At 36.7% G+C, this 15879-nt stretch overlaps 1 protein-coding gene across 1 annotated transcript in view; it reads left to right on the top strand.

Moving 5' to 3' along the window:
- CUBN (cubilin) overlaps nucleotides 1-15879 on the top strand; it is a 309569-nt gene that overhangs the window by 19383 nt on the left and 274307 nt on the right. The window contains exons 10-14 of the mRNA XM_008002385.3: nucleotides 442-537; nucleotides 5222-5340; nucleotides 6346-6532; nucleotides 7710-7822; nucleotides 10658-10892. Of these exons, the coding sequence (XP_008000576.3) occupies nucleotides 442-537; nucleotides 5222-5340; nucleotides 6346-6532; nucleotides 7710-7822; nucleotides 10658-10892 (750 nt within the window). The remainder of the gene's footprint in view (nucleotides 1-441; nucleotides 538-5221; nucleotides 5341-6345; nucleotides 6533-7709; nucleotides 7823-10657; nucleotides 10893-15879) is intronic.

Here is a 15879-nt window from a genome sequence, read left to right as displayed (position 1 = left end):
ATTCTCTAACCTAAATCAAATTACTATCCAAGAAGTTCAGGGAGTACTAAGGGATAAACTGAAATCTTGTATATTTTAATAACATGGAACTACAGTACTTTGGGCTGCTATAATAATTGATGTCTAAGAACATCAGAGTCACTGTAATGTAAAGATATTAACTTTTTCAGTGTCAGCACTTTCTAAGTCTACCAGCAGTTTTATACGTATTTTTTCATTAGAAACAACCCAGAACATTGTTTATGAAATCAAGTTACTAATTCTTGTTATTTTTCATATTTATGAAATTTCATTTGTTGATGACATTTTACACTTATATTTTTTGTTTTGATGAGAGAGGATCTCTGATTGGTCTGTTTCATGATATTTGAATCCTAGACAGGCATTGTCCTCCTGTCTTCTTGACATTGTTTCTTATGCCCCGGCTCTTGTTCTCATCAGGGTACCAGGGTGACGGAAGAGTGTGCACACTCATAGACATCTGCTCAGTCAGTAATGGAGGCTGCCATCCAGACGCCTCATGCTCCTCAACTCTAGGTAATGACTCATTTCTCTCTTTGGCTTTGGGTATTGTAATAAGACCCTCTAAACCAATTCAACATCTTACACACAAAATCCTCTGTTCTCAAAATTATTATTTTGACCTTCAAACCTAAAATTAATCCATGTCATAAAACTACATGTTTGGGTTTCTTTTTTTTGTTTGTTTTGAGGCGGAGTCTCGCTCTGTTGCCCAGGCTGGAGTGCAGTGGTGCAATCTCGGCTCACTGCAAGCTCCGCCTCCCGGGTTCACGCCATTGTCCTGCCTCAGCCTCCTGAGTAGCTGGAACCACAGGCGCCCATCACCGCACCCGGCTGATTTTTTGTATTTTTAGTAGAGACGGGGTTTCACTGTGTTAGCCAGGGTGGTCTTGATCTCCGGACCTCATGATCTGCCCGCCTTGGCCTCCTAAAGTGCTGGAATTGCAGGCGTGAGCCACTGCACCTGGCCGGATTTCTTAAAAATGTAATAAGCTATGCTCTTTAATGGTCTGCTCTAATTTAGGAAATAAGGTAATTAAGCCAACTAATTAATTAATGACTGTATTCCAACAAGCAGGCAGGAGAAAAGGAGGAAGAAGGCTATGCCACCTTCTTTTAAAGGACTCTTCCGTTTCTAGGCTGTTGCTTAGAACTGAGCTGACTGACTAAACCTGGCTGCAAAGGGAGGTTAGGAAGTACAGTCTATATTTCGGGCATCCTGAGTCCAGCTGAAATGAGGAGTTCAGAATGAAGGAAGGAGAGAATGGATCTAGGGTGGCAACCAAAAGTGTTTGCAATGCTGCATAAAAGGGTTTAACCCTGTAATTTAACAAAATATATACTGCTGAACTTTCTCCAAGAAAGGTTGTATCAATGTATGTATTCACCGACAGTGTATAAAAATACATATTTACTCTTTGACAATAATAGATATTATTATTATTATTCATCTTGGTCAGTTTTATAGGCAAAATTAGTTTTTCCATTATTTTCATTTATACTTTTTGATTACTAGTAATTAATATTTTCCACATTTTCACTGGGCATTTTTTTATTTGTTCATCCCCTTTACTCTCTTTCTTTCTTACTGATTGGCAAAATCTCTTTATGTACTAAAGACATTATCTCATTATATGTCTTATGTTTTATAAATGTTTTTCCTGGTATGTTGTTTTTCTTTTAATCTTGTGGTGGTATTTTCTGTAAAGTTTAGAATTGTTATGTAGTCAAAAAGATAAAACTTTTCTCTAATAATTTCTTCCTTCACAGTCATGTTTAGGAAGGCCTTCTTTACTGAACTCTTTAAAAATTATCAAGTACATGTTCTTTTATATTTTATGGGTTTCCTTATGGTAAGATATTTTATATTTTTAGAATGTATTTTTTATCTATAGCATCAAATAGAGATCTGGCTTGGTATTTTTGCTCAAATAAGTGGACCCAACTCCATCTCTTGATCGTATCTCTTGCTATTTCAAGATACCACCTTTATTTTTTATTAATTTGTCATATACTTTCATATATAGAAAAGAATATATATGTGTATGTAAACACACACACACATACATGTGACTAAATGCTTATTAATTGATTATCAACATACCAAAGTGGTTAGGAGCATGACTTCTAGATAAAGACTGCTCTCATTTTTCCCTGGGCTCCACCATATTTTAGCTGCTTGTCCTCAGTCAAGACACTTAATCTCTATGCTTTAGTTCTTCATCTATAAAATGAGGATAATAATAGCACCTGCCTCAGGGTGCTTGAGATGATTAAATGAGTCCTTATATGTAAAGTGCTTGTAACAAATATTATTACAAACATAACTCTTTCTTTAATATGGAAGATGGTCATAATGTTGATGACATGAAGTATTAATAGCACTTTATGTACTTTTAGGCTGCCCTTCTTTACTGCAACCTGTAAGCTTACCCTGGGAACCTTAAAACATTTCTAGGCAGAGCTGCAACAGTTTTAGAGCTTACTTAGTCCATTTTTCCCTATAAATATATTTTTTTCTTTTTCTTTCCTTCTTTTTTTTTTTTTTGAGTTGGAGTCTTACTTTGTCGCCCAGGCTGGAGTGCAATGGCACGATCTCGGCTCACTGCAAACTCCATCTCCCGGGTTGAAGCAATTCTCCCACCTCAGCCTCCCGAGTAGCTGGGACTACAGCCATCTGCTGCCACACCTGGCTAATTTTTGTATTTTTAGTAGAGACAGGGTTTTACCATGTTGGCCAGACTGCTCTTGAACTCCTGACCTCAAGTGATCCGCCCGTCTCGGCCTCCCAAAGTGCTGGGATTATAGGCGTGAGCCACCGCGCCCGGCCCAAATATTTTTAAAAGAAGTAGTTAACTATAAAAAATGCATTTCTAGGCAATTCTTTATTTAAAAAAGATATTTGTGTTTTTAACATTGAAATGGAATCTTGCAAGTAATATAAGCTGAGAATATAAAAAACTTATATTGTCATTCAATTCTACTGTAAATCTGTCACATTGTATAATTTGTTCTATTTTCTAAATTATTCAGCAGGGTTTTTCTATCCATCTTAAACAGTTCTCGCTGATGGAGAAATGTAGTTAAGCGCCACATTGATTTCCTTGTATTATTTCAACCATTGTACAATATAGTAGAACGAACATATATTTCTGCAATGAGATGTGGCTTTTTGCTATTAAGTGAGAAATCTGGAAAAGTCTCTGGATATTAAATTTAGTACAATTTTGTGATGTCTATGATGAGTATTTTTTTACTTAACATTGTGTAAGAAAACTGTCAAGACACTGAATGCTCTAATACTATTGTTAGCTATTATCTCATGTACATCATAATTAATCGTGGATGTTAATTCATGTTTTAAATAGACTCAATCATTTCAAATTCCTTTCAACCAAGTTCCTTCCCAACCCAATTCGATTGCCATTGTTTTAACCTTGTACCATGGTGATGAGGAGCTCATCAGAAGTGTGGGAGAAGTTTTGGCGCTGGTATTTGGTTGATGTCTCCATATATTTATGTTACTGTATTATCTTCAATCTGTGATTTTATTGCAAACATCTTTTAGAGACTTGAGTTCATTCTCTGATGGCTATTTAGCCTGTTTAAAACTGGCAGCATACGGGCTGGGTGCGGTGGCTCACGCCTGTAATCCCAGCACTTTGGGAGGCTGAGGTAGGTGGATCACAAGGTCAGCAGATGGAGACCATCCTGGCTAACATGGTGAAACCCCGTCTCTACTAAAAAATACAAAAAATTAGCCGGACGTGGTGGCAGGTGCATGTAGTCCCAGCTACTTGGGAGGCTGAGGCAGGAGAATGGTGAGAACCTGGGAGGTGGAGCTTGTAGTGAGCCAAGATCGCATCACTGCACTCCAGCCTGGGCAACAGAGCGAGACTCTGTCTCAAAAGAAAAAAAAACAAAAAAGAAACAAACAAACAAAAAAAACCCACCTGGCAGCGTACAATCTACACGTCCAGATAACTGGGGAAATGTGGCCTGCCCGTGTAAGCTACACGCCCGTGCAGATGTGCCATAGGCACCCTACACATGAGGGGGCTGCTTGCTCTCTGGGCTCCTCTTCATTTTACCTTTGTGTCCTTGGCCAGGACAGTCTGTCTGTGCTCTGGCTTCATCTATAAAATGGGGATTATAAAAGAATATCTACATAGGCCTTTTTGTTGTTGTTGTTGTTGAGATGGAGTCTTGCTCTATCGCCCAGGCTGGAGTGCAGTGGCGGGATCTTGGCTCACTGCAACCTCCACCTCCTGGGTTCAAGCAATTCTTCTGCCTCAGCCTCCTGATTAGCCTGGACTACAGGCCACCACGCCCAGCTAATTGGTTTGTATTTTTAGTAGAGACAAGGCTTTACCATGTTGGCCAGGTTAAACTCATGACCTCAAGTGATCTGCCTGTCTCCGCCTCCCAAAGTGCTGGGAATACAGATTCCATCATGCTCTTTATTATTATTATTAAAAAATTTTTTTTTTTTGGAAATAGAGTCTCACTCTGTCACCCAGGCTGGAGTGCAGTGGCGCTCTCTCAGCTCACTGCAACCTCTGCCTCCCAGGTTCAAGTGATTCTCCTGCCTCACCCTCCCAAGTAGCTGGGATTATAGGCGTGCGCCACCACACCCAGCTAATTTTTGTATTTTTAGTAGAGACAGGATTTCTCTATGTTGGCCAGGCTGGTCTCTAACTCCTGAACGCAAGTGATCTGCCCACCTCAGTCTCCCAAAGTGCTGGGATTACAGGTGTGAGCCACTGCACCCAGCCCTCTATTGGGTTCTTGAGAGGATTAAATCAGTGTAAATCCAGTGCTTGCAACAGATAAGTTTCATCCTAAGAATCTCCTTTTCTGCTGTTAACTCCTCCATGATGAGGAATGTCTGTCTTCCCCAGGTGCCCCTCACCTTTATGCACAGCTCAGGACCATCTAACATATGGGCTGACAGCACTGATGTCAACCCAATACTTCAATAATGTATTGACCGCATTTAATGGCTTTCTTATTTTAAGATAAGAAATACAAAAATAAAGATTCTAATATTTTATCCTCATACCTTGTTTTATCTGCCCGTCAAAATATGCAGACTGGATGCTGGTGGATCCTTGTCTATACAGCATATTCTGAGTTTAGATGCTGCATCTGAACAGAGGAGGAGAACTGTATTTACACGTTTGTTTTTATTTCTGAACAGGGTCCTTACCTCTCTGCACGTGTCTCCCGGGTTATACTGGAAATGGTTATGGGCCAAATGGATGTGTGCAGCTCAGTAATATCTGCCTAAGTCACCCCTGCCTAAATGGACAATGCATCGTAAGTCCTTTGTTCTTCCTGTGGACAGAGAGTACCTGAGAATAATTTTAGTTTCATGCCTATAAAATGTATCGTTATAGGATTCAGGAATGTTAAGATAATGAGTCAAGTTTCAGATAAGGAACTGTGGAGAACTCTCAGATAAAAGATAGATAATGATTTTAGTTCTCAGGAAAAAAACATTGAGTTAATTTTTTGTCTCAGTGGTTTATGAAATACTAAACTACACCTGCAGTTTGATCTAAATAAATCTGACTTATACTTAACAATTACCATTTAAACTTATTAATAACAAGTTAGACTACTAGACAATACCTATATATAAATACATATATATTTGTAGCACCTGTTAAATATATCAATAGGCCAGGCATGGTGGCTCACACCTGTAATCCCAGCATTTTGGGAGGCTAAGGTGGGTGGATCATGAGCCAGGAGTTTGAGACCAGCCTGACCAACATGGTGAAACCCCATCTCTACTAAAAAAAAGTTAGCCAGGCATGGTGGCACGTGCCTGTAATCCCAGTTACTCAGGAGGCTGAGATAGGAAAATCACTTGAACTCGGGAGGTGGAGGTTGCAGTGAGCTGAGATCACACCACTGCACTCCAGCTGGGGTGACAAGAGTGAGACTCTATCTCAAAAAAAAAAATTATTTTATATATAATTATATATTTTATATATAATTTTATATCTAATTATATATTTATAGTCTAATTATATATCTAATAATTAGATATAGTCTAATTATATATCTAATATATAATTATATATATTTTATATATAATTTTATATCTAATTATATATTTATAGTCTATATATCTAATTATATCTAATTATACATCACATATAATTATATATCTTATATATTTTATTATATATAATAATTATATATATAATTATATATATATATATCTCCATGGCACCACATTCCTATTATTTGGATTGATTCAAGTTTATTGTCTATCCATTTGTTTTATGGTATTATGTGTTTTTTTTTCCTTAGGACACAGTCTCTGGTTATTTTTGTCAGTGTGACTCAGGTTGGACAGGTGTCAACTGTACAGAAAACATCAATGAATGTTTGAGCAACCCCTGTGTGAATGGAGGAACTTGTGTTGATGGTGTTAATTCTTTCAGTTGTGAATGCACACGTCTCTGGACTGGACCTCTCTGTCAGGTTCCCCAGCAAGGTACAGTCAGCATTTCTTATGCCACAGATGCTCACAGCATAGCAGCAGCATCCTTTAGTGAGTCCCTCAGCAGATTCCTCTGCTGAACCCACTTTTTTGTCCAGTTGCCCAGATACTGAGAACTAAATCTTTCCTTGCAGAAATGGTATACAATTCACAAGGTGAATATTTATAAATCTCACTGTAAGCCAGGCACTTTTCTTCCAAAGAATAATTAAATTAGTATTTGCCATTTGCACTATGCCGTTTTTGAATATAAAACATGCTAAGGTATTGTCTTTCATGGTTTTCTAAGGGGAAGTTTTGTGAGGAGCAGCCACTTAATTTCCCTAGAATACTGCATTTAATCATGGCACTCTCCCTTTCCATGATACACAGTGGCTTCCCGTTGCCTGTTAAATAGAGACTGGAATTATTTTTCGATGATCTTCTATAACCAAGTCTCACTGGATCCATCTAACCTTATTTTTCACTAGTTCCCTAGAAATACCTTCACTCAAGCAAGTTTTCTTTCGTCACCGGACCCCTGTGCCACCATGAGTATTTTCCACTGTGTTCATTTATTTGGGATGTTTCTCCCGACAAACCTCCTCACATGTCTTCCCTGTTTCTCATCCAGATGTGTCTGTCCCTCAGGAGCACTTCCCCCTCAACTTCCTCCATAAAGTCACTTTTGACTCTTCTGCCCCTCATTTGAGACTCCTGATTTGGAATCAACACATTTATTGAGAGGTTGTTGTATGTTTAGGACAATAGTAGACCCTATGGAGAAATATGAAAGCATAAAATACTGTCTCCACTTATGAACTGCTCACCTTGTGGTTGAGGAGACAAGACCAACCCCAATGGGAGAACAGATACAAGAATTAAAGATATGAGCTACATTGTGTGGGGTGAAATCAGGTGTCACAGGGACATAGGGAATGGGAATCAGTGGAAACATAAGACAGGGCAGTTCATGGAGCAGGTGATGAGGCATCAGCTGGGCTTTGAACAAGAGGTGGGATTTCTGTGGAAGTTTGCAGAAAAAGGGGACAGAGAAGAGGGAATGACAGGGCTTTTGTCTCCAACCTTCATTACTCATATTTTCTCTAAATGTATCAGCAGCGGGTTACAGTTGCCCAACCTCTTCCTTTTAGGAAACTCTGAAAAGCACAGTTCATGTTTTCCTTTGCAGTTTGTGGAGAGTCCTTGTCAGGAATAAATGGAAGCTTCAGCTACAGGAGCCCGGATGTTGGTTATGTTCATGATGTTAACTGCTTCTGGGTTATCAAAACTGAAACGGGAAAGGTAAATGTAGTAACTCCTGTCCAAATACATATTATATTTGTATATATAAATATGGAGTATGTGTATATATTACATAAAATACATACAATGATAATTCAACTATCATATATTGAGTGCTTACTAAGTACAGAGTGCCAGGATTTTGGCTAGACATATACCTACCTTTCTATAAGTGTACATTAATTCTTTGAAATAAGTAACAGGGGTCGGGCGTGGTGGCTCTCGCCTGTAATCCTAGCACTTTGAGAGGCTGAGGCTGGTGGATCGCCTAAGGTCAGGAGTTTCAGACCAGCCTGGTCAATATGATGAAACCCTGTCTCTACTAAAAATACAAAAAAAAAAAAACACAAAAAAAAACCAATTAGCTGGATGTATTGGCACATTCCTGTGATCCTAGCTACTTGGGAGGCTAAGGCAGGAGAATTGCTTGAATCCAGGGGGTGGAGTTTGTAGTGTGCAGAGATTGTGCCACTGCACTCCAGCCTGGACAACAAGTGAGACTCCATCTCAAAAAAAAAAAAAAAAAAAAAAAAATGGTAACAAGGCCAGGCCTGGTGGTTCACGCCTGTAATCCTAGCACTTTACGAGGCTGAGGTGGGTGGATTGCCTGAGGTCAGGAATTCAAGACCAGCCTGGCCAACATGGTGAAACTCTGGCTGTACTAAAATGACAAAAATTAGCCAGGTGTGGTGATGGGTGCCTTTAATCTCAGCTACTTGGGAGGCTGAGGCGGGAGAATCGTTTGACCTCAGGAGGCAGAGGTTTCAGTTAGCCGAGATTGCACCACTGCACTCCAGCCTGGGCAACAGAGCAAGACTCGGTCTCAAAAATAAATAAATAAATAAATCCTCCTTTTATAGATGAAATAATGAAAAGTAGGTGAAGCTAACCATTTTTTGTTAACACTTCTTAGCTTGTAATTGGAATAGTTGAATTTCAAAGTCAAGTTTATCTGGTTCCAAAGTCCATGCTTTCTCCGGTATGAATGATTCTCTATGCTGGTTGACTGACTGCAAGCCACTAGTTAATTTGTAAAATCATGTTACTGAGACAGTATTTTAGAAGATGGTCACTCAGCATTATGTTGAATATTATGCAAAAATAGCCACTGATATGAAGATAGTTTTCTTATCAAGTGTCTTCGCTCTGCCATGTTCTATGCTAAGTGCTTCGTTACAGCATTCCATTTTTAACTCTCATAACCCTGAAAGATAGAAATTATTATCTTCATTTTGCACATGAGGAAACAGAGCCTAGTGCCACTGAGAAGTGTGTCCAGGTGCATGTGGTTTGAAAGTGGCATGCAGTGACTCAGACACAGGCCAGTCACCTCCAAAACCTGTCACTCTGAGCCGCTGCATGAACGCTTTTCAAATTAAGACCCAAGTCCAAGGTTTTTAGTGCTTTTATACCCAACATTAATTACCCAGGCAGTTCTAAATATTGTTTCTCAACCACCTCCTGGACTCATAAAAATAAAGTGGTATGTCTGAATAGATAAAATTTTCCCTTGAAATCCTATTAACTTTTTCCAGCAAACTATTACAGAGGGCATTGTACAAGGGTCAAAAAACATTTTTTTCCCTTGAGGAGGGAGGGCTATTTGGGACCTGGTAACCTCACACTAAAATAAACTTCAAAATAAATTTCCCAGTGGGTATGCTATGTGAATTTCCTTCCTTCCATTTAGTTTTCATGAATTCTATTTCCTGGCATTGAAAACATTCTTTTGAAAAAAATATTCCTAGGTGAGAAACTTGTAATACTTTTGTTACCAATTTGTAAGAAAATTCATCTTGTTTTTTTCTTGATTATTGTGATTTTTTATCTTCTCACTCATAATGGACATAATATGGTAGAAAATATGTACAAATCAGGATAGTTCAATGAACAAACATTTGAGTTTTGTTTAAACTGTTTTAAGAGAGAAAGTCATGTAGTAATAGGTAACTGATCTTAAAATACCCTAGCACAGAATTTCAAAAATTCCCGATATTCTTTTTCATTAACTGAATATTGTTGTGATTTTAGGTTCAGATGAAAATTAAATCCAACAGCCTTCTTTTGATTGTTTATCTCAAATGAGGTTGTCAGTACATTATAAGTTACATTACTGTATTTGAAGTCTGTATTCTAATCCATTCGGACACATTTTTGTGTTTATTCTCTTCTACTTGTATGCTCAATATTTTTCCTATTACCTTCTTCTCATTCTCTACTCTTGGTATTACTCATCTTTTAATTATATCCAGTCCCTGAAGCCTTTCCAGGCCTTGCATGTCTACATCCCACCTACTCTGCCTACACCTGAGCGTGTCGGTCTGGGCTGGCATCAGAATCTTAGCCCCTCTGGAATCAACATCCCTGGCGGGCAGTGATGAACATCTGTGTATTTGTTACAGGCCACAGGTTATTCAGGGAATCAGGGTGTACATTCTTGTGAATGGTAATATTAGCCAGTTAAACTTAATTCAGGTAGATTTTCAAATCTCCAATTTATTTTACTGCTTTAAAAACAATGTCAGTTATATATTTGAAATACCTTGGTCTGGTGGACTTGACAAGTGTAATGAAATCAGGGTAAATCTATGTTAATAACATTAAGATTTTTTGATATATTGATATATTTCGATATTAGTTGAAGTTTGTTTTTAATGAGATTTAGCACAAGTCATTTAATATGTAGATTAACATCTGTACTGGTGGATAACTAGGAAATGACAGATCTAGCTCTTGAAAGTGCCTCAGTATGAATGCTGCCTAGGAAGTGGGAGAAATACTTTAAAATTCACAAGGAAGTAAAAGATAATATATGTGGCCTTTGTATTTTTTTAGGTCCTGCGTATCACTTTCACTTTTTTCCGATTAGAATCCATGGAAAATTGTCCACACGAGTTTCTTCAGGTTTATGATGGAGATTCCTCTGCCGCTTTTCCACTTGGAAGATTTTGTGGCTCCAGCCTCCCTGATGAACTCCTCAGCAGTGACAATGCTCTCTATTTTCATCTCTATTCTGAACATTTAAGAAATGAGGGAGGCTTTACAGTAAGATGGGAAACACAGCAACCAGGTATGTATGAACCTGGAGAAAAAAAGAAGCAAAATTTTGAGCTTACTCAGTTTTCTTAATCAGTGTTAGACTTTTGGATACATGAGATGTTTTGGGATCTGAAGATATATAATATTTTATAATTATTTTATTTTATTCATTTATTTATTTTGAGACAAGGTCTCACTCTGTTGCCCAGGCTGAAGTGCAGTCGCCTGATCACGGCTCACTGCAACCTCGACTTCCTCTGCTCAAGTGATCCTCCCACCTCAGCCTCCTGAGTAGCTGGGACTACAGGTGTGCACCACCACGCCAGGCTAATGTTTTGTGTGTTTTTTGTAGAGATGAGGTTTCTCTATGTTGTGCAGGCTGGTCTCAAACTCCTGGGCTCAAGCGATCCATCTAATTCATCCTCCCAAAGTGCTGGGATTGCGGCATGAGCCACTGTGTCCAATCATAATTACTTTAAAATCAAATCAATCTAGAATGAATTAGAATATATTTTGTGTCTAAAGACAACAAAATTAGCATGAAATAGAAGGGATTAAACATGAGTCTTAGTTGGTCCCTCATCAAATTACTGAACAGCCTTTTTATAAACTCTACTAGTAGTTTACTGCAGAAATATTGAGGACATTGTCCACCTCTTCATGTAGTATTCCTTCATCTTAATGACCACTCAGTCGTTTTTTCTTTTTGTTATTATTTTGTTTTAATTATTCTATTTTCTTTCAAGTTTTTACTGTGAAAGTTTTAAACAAATAAAAAGTAAAGAGATCAGTATACCAAGCCCACAATTCATTTATCAATACATCTGTGGATCAATTTCAGCATTTTCCCATCTTTTTAATTGGTGTTTTTATCTATCCTGATGCTGCCTATACTTAACTTCTGAAACTTGAAATCTGAGAGTGTAATTTCAACTTTGCTCTTTTCAAAGATTTTGAATATTATGCATTTCCATATAAGTTTTTGAATCAACTTGTCAGTTTTCCCAAAGAATTTTATGGGAATTACATTGAATCTATAATTAACTTTCAAAGAAATGACCTCTTAAAAATATTGAGCCTGCCAATGCATGAAAATAAACTATTTTTAAATTCAGTTCTCTTTTAATTTATCCTGGCAATGTTTTATAACTTTCAGTGTGTAAGTATTCCATATCTTTTGTTAGATTTATTTATAGATATTTGATGTATTATGCTTAGTGAAATGTTAATTTTCTTTCTTTTCTTTTTTCTTTTTCTTTTTCTTTTTTTTTTTTGGCTCTGTTGCCCAGGCTGGAGTGCAGTGGCATGACCTCAGCTCACTGCAAGCTCCGCCTCCCAGGTTCATGCCATTCTCCTGCTTCAGCCTCCCAAGTAGCTGGGACTACAGGTGCCTGCTGCCATGCCCGGCTAATTTTTTGCATTTTTTAGTAGAGACAGGGTTTCACCATGTTAGCCAGGATGGTCTTGATCTCCTGACCTCGTGATCCACCCATCTCAAAGTGCTGAGATTACAGGCGTGAGCCACTGTGCCCGGCCTAGTGAAATATTAATTTTCTAAAGTTTAATTTTTCACTTGTTATGTAAAAATATGTATTTTTTAAATATTTGATTTTGATTCCATATGCATTGTTAAATTCATTCATCAATTCGAATTATTTTTTGTAGATTCTTTTGGATTTTTTAACATACACAATTACATCATCTGTGAATGAAGGATATTTTTCCTCTTCCTTTCCAGTCTTTGTAACTATTATGTCTTTTCCTTGACTTATTGCCCTGGTTAGGACCTTGAATACCACACAGAATAAAAGTGTTCAAAAGGAAATCCTTGCCTTTTCTCCAGCGGCACGGGGAAATGCTCAATATTTCACTGTTGAATATGATGTTAGCCGTAAGTTTTTGTAGATAACTTTTATCAGATGAAGGGTGTTCTTTCCTGTGTCAACTACTATTGCTGTGTAACAAATTTCCCACAAATTCAGTGTTGTAGAACATTAATCATTTGACTTTGTTTCTGATTTTGTGGACCCGGAATATGGAAAGAACCCAACATGACAGTTGCTACTTGAAATCTATTCAGCAGTTATAAGCAAGTGTCAGCTGGGACTGCATCTGTCTAAAGGCTGGACTGGGCTGAATATCCAAGATGGCCTACTCCAATGGCTACCAATTGATGCTGGCTTTCAATGAGAGTTCAGCTAGGCTATGGACCTGAGTGTCTACATATGGCTACTCTAAAAAGGTGGTCTTAGAATAGTGAAACATTTTTCGTGGCAATTGGCTTCTCTCAGAGCAAGCATTACAACAGAACCAGACAGATGCTGAATGGGAGTTTTTTCAGCCTGTGTTTGGAAGTCATTGTGTTATTTCTGCCACACTCAATGGGTTAAATTAGTCACAATGTGACCCAAATTCAAGGGGAGGGGACATAGGCCCACTTCTAAATGGGAGAGGTGTCAGAATTTGTAAACAATTTTAAAAAACACACCTTTTGTTCCTAGTTGCCAAGAATTTTAAAAAATCATGAATGAATGTTGAAACATATAAAATACATTTTCTGACTCTATTGAGGTGATCATGTTTTTTGTCCTGTATTCCATAAATGTAGTGAGTTAAATTGATTGATTTTGAATGGCAAATCAACTTTGCATTCATCAAATATTTTCCATTTGTTCATGGCAAGTTATGCTTTTTATACATTGCTAGATTTTATTTGCTAATATATAGTTTTAGAATTTTTGTATCTATATTTAGGAGATATTCTTTTGTAATTTTGTCAAGTTACAGGTAATGTCAGTCTTTTAAAATTAATGGAAAAGTATCCTCTCTTTTTATATTCTCTGGAAGAATTTGTGTAAAATTGACAATATTTCTTCCTTAAATGTTTGAAATAATTTACCATAAAGTTAATTGAGCCTGCAGGCTTCCTTGTGAGAAGGCTTTAAATTATAATTCAATATATTTAATATAGATCTATTCAGATTTTACATTTCTTCTTTTTTCAGTTTTGGTAATTGTTTTCTCAAGAAACTCATCTATACTTTCAGAATATTTTCGTACTATGTTTTAGTGTTCGTAGGCTCTGTAGTGATGTCCTCTGTTTTCATTCCTGATATTGATAATTTATGTTATTTTTTTTACCTTGATAAGTCTTACTAAGGGTTTGTTAATTTTCCTGATCTTTTCAAAATTCCAACTATTAGCTCTGTTAATGTTTTCTGTTGATTTTTATTTCATTGATTTTCCTCATAGTTTTATCATTTTCTTCCCTTGTGTTATTTTGCACTTAACTTACTGTTAGTTACTTTCAAATTTTTTCCTAGCTTCTTGACTTGGAAGCATTGAGAAATGAGTTTGAACTTTTTAAAATTTCTAATGTATGCACTAAAGCTAATGCATTTTCCTTGGAGAACTTTTATTTGCATCCCACAGGTTTTAATATGTATGTTTTCATTAGCATTCAGCTGAAAGTATTTTCTCATTTTTATTTTGAATTCTCTGTGACCATAGGTTTTATTAAAATTATACTGTTTATTTACTGATGTGATCACTAATCATGCAGTATATTATTTCAATATTTTGAAATTTGTTGAGATTTACTTTATAGACTAAAGTCTATTTTGGTGCATTTATTGCATGGACAGGAAAGAATGTATATTCTGCGATGGTTAGATGTAGTCTTCTACCTATGTTAACTTAGTCAAATTGGTAAACAGTGTTTTTCAAATATTAAATTTCTTTACTGATTTTAAAAAATATTTGCTTTATTACTTAGTGAGAAAGTTATAGTAAAATCTCAAACTATGATTATAGATTTGCCACCTTTTTGTTCTGAAACTTTTGATTTATGTATTTTCTTATATTATTTTTATCTTCTTTTCCCAATATTTCAAGCATTTATGCTTTTCCAGCTTTACTGGAGCCTAATTGACAAATAAAAGTTATATATATTTAAGATGTACAATGTAATATTTTGATATATGTATACCTTGTGAAATGATTACCACAATCAAACTAACATATGTATCATACATAGTTACCATTTTAGTCAATATGGTGAAAATGTTTAAGATCTACTCTCAGCAGTTTTCAAGTATATAGTCCGATATTGTTAATTATAGTCACCATGCTGTACATTAGAACCTATTCATTCAAGAGAACATAAATGTTTTACCCTTTGACCAACATTTCCCTGTTGCCCCCACTTCTCAGCTCCTGGCCACCACCATTCTACTTTCTGCTTCTATGAGTTTAACTTTTTTTAGATTTCACATATAAGCGAGAGCATGCAGTATTTGTCCTTCTATGTCTGGTTTATTTCACTTAGCATGTCTCCCTGTTTCATCCATGTTGTCACAAATGACAGAATTTCCTTTTCTTTTTAAGGATAAATAATATCCCATTTATATCTGTGTCTGTGTTTGTGTGTATTTATATATTGCACATTTTCTTTATCCATTTACCTGTTGATGAGCCCTGAGATTTATTCCATATCTTGGTTATTGTGAATGTATTGTGAATAATGCTGCAATGAACATGGAAGTGCAGATAGCTCTTCCAGATATTTATTTAATTTTCTGTGGATATATAACCAGAAGTGAGATTGCTGAATCATATGGTAGCTCTGTTTTTAATTTTTTGAGGAACCTCCACATTGTTTTAAATATGGCTGTACCAATATACTTTCAATCAGGGTTCCCTTTTCTCCACATCTCATCGATACTTGTTATCTTTTACCTTCTCGATAATGGTCATTCTAACAAGTATGAGGTGGCATCTTATTGTGGTTTTGATTTGCATTTCCCGGATGATTACTATGTTGAGCATTTTCTCATGTATTTGTTGGCCATTTGTATGTTTTCTATTGAGAAATGTCTATTTGGATCCTTTGCCCATTTTTAAGATTGGGTTAATTTGTTTTGTTGATATTGAGTTGAGTTTTTTATATATTTTGGTTGTGCTTTTGTGGTCATATCCAAAAAACTCACTGCTCAGACTAATGTCATAGGGCTTTTCCT

This window comes from Chlorocebus sabaeus, chromosome 9, assembly GCF_047675955.1.
Source record: "Chlorocebus sabaeus isolate Y175 chromosome 9, mChlSab1.0.hap1, whole genome shotgun sequence".
In the NCBI taxonomy this organism is placed as follows: Eukaryota; Metazoa; Chordata; class Mammalia; order Primates; family Cercopithecidae; genus Chlorocebus; species Chlorocebus sabaeus.
Note: the sequence above shows the minus strand (reverse complement) of the source record. Positions and strands in the feature narration are given on the sequence as shown.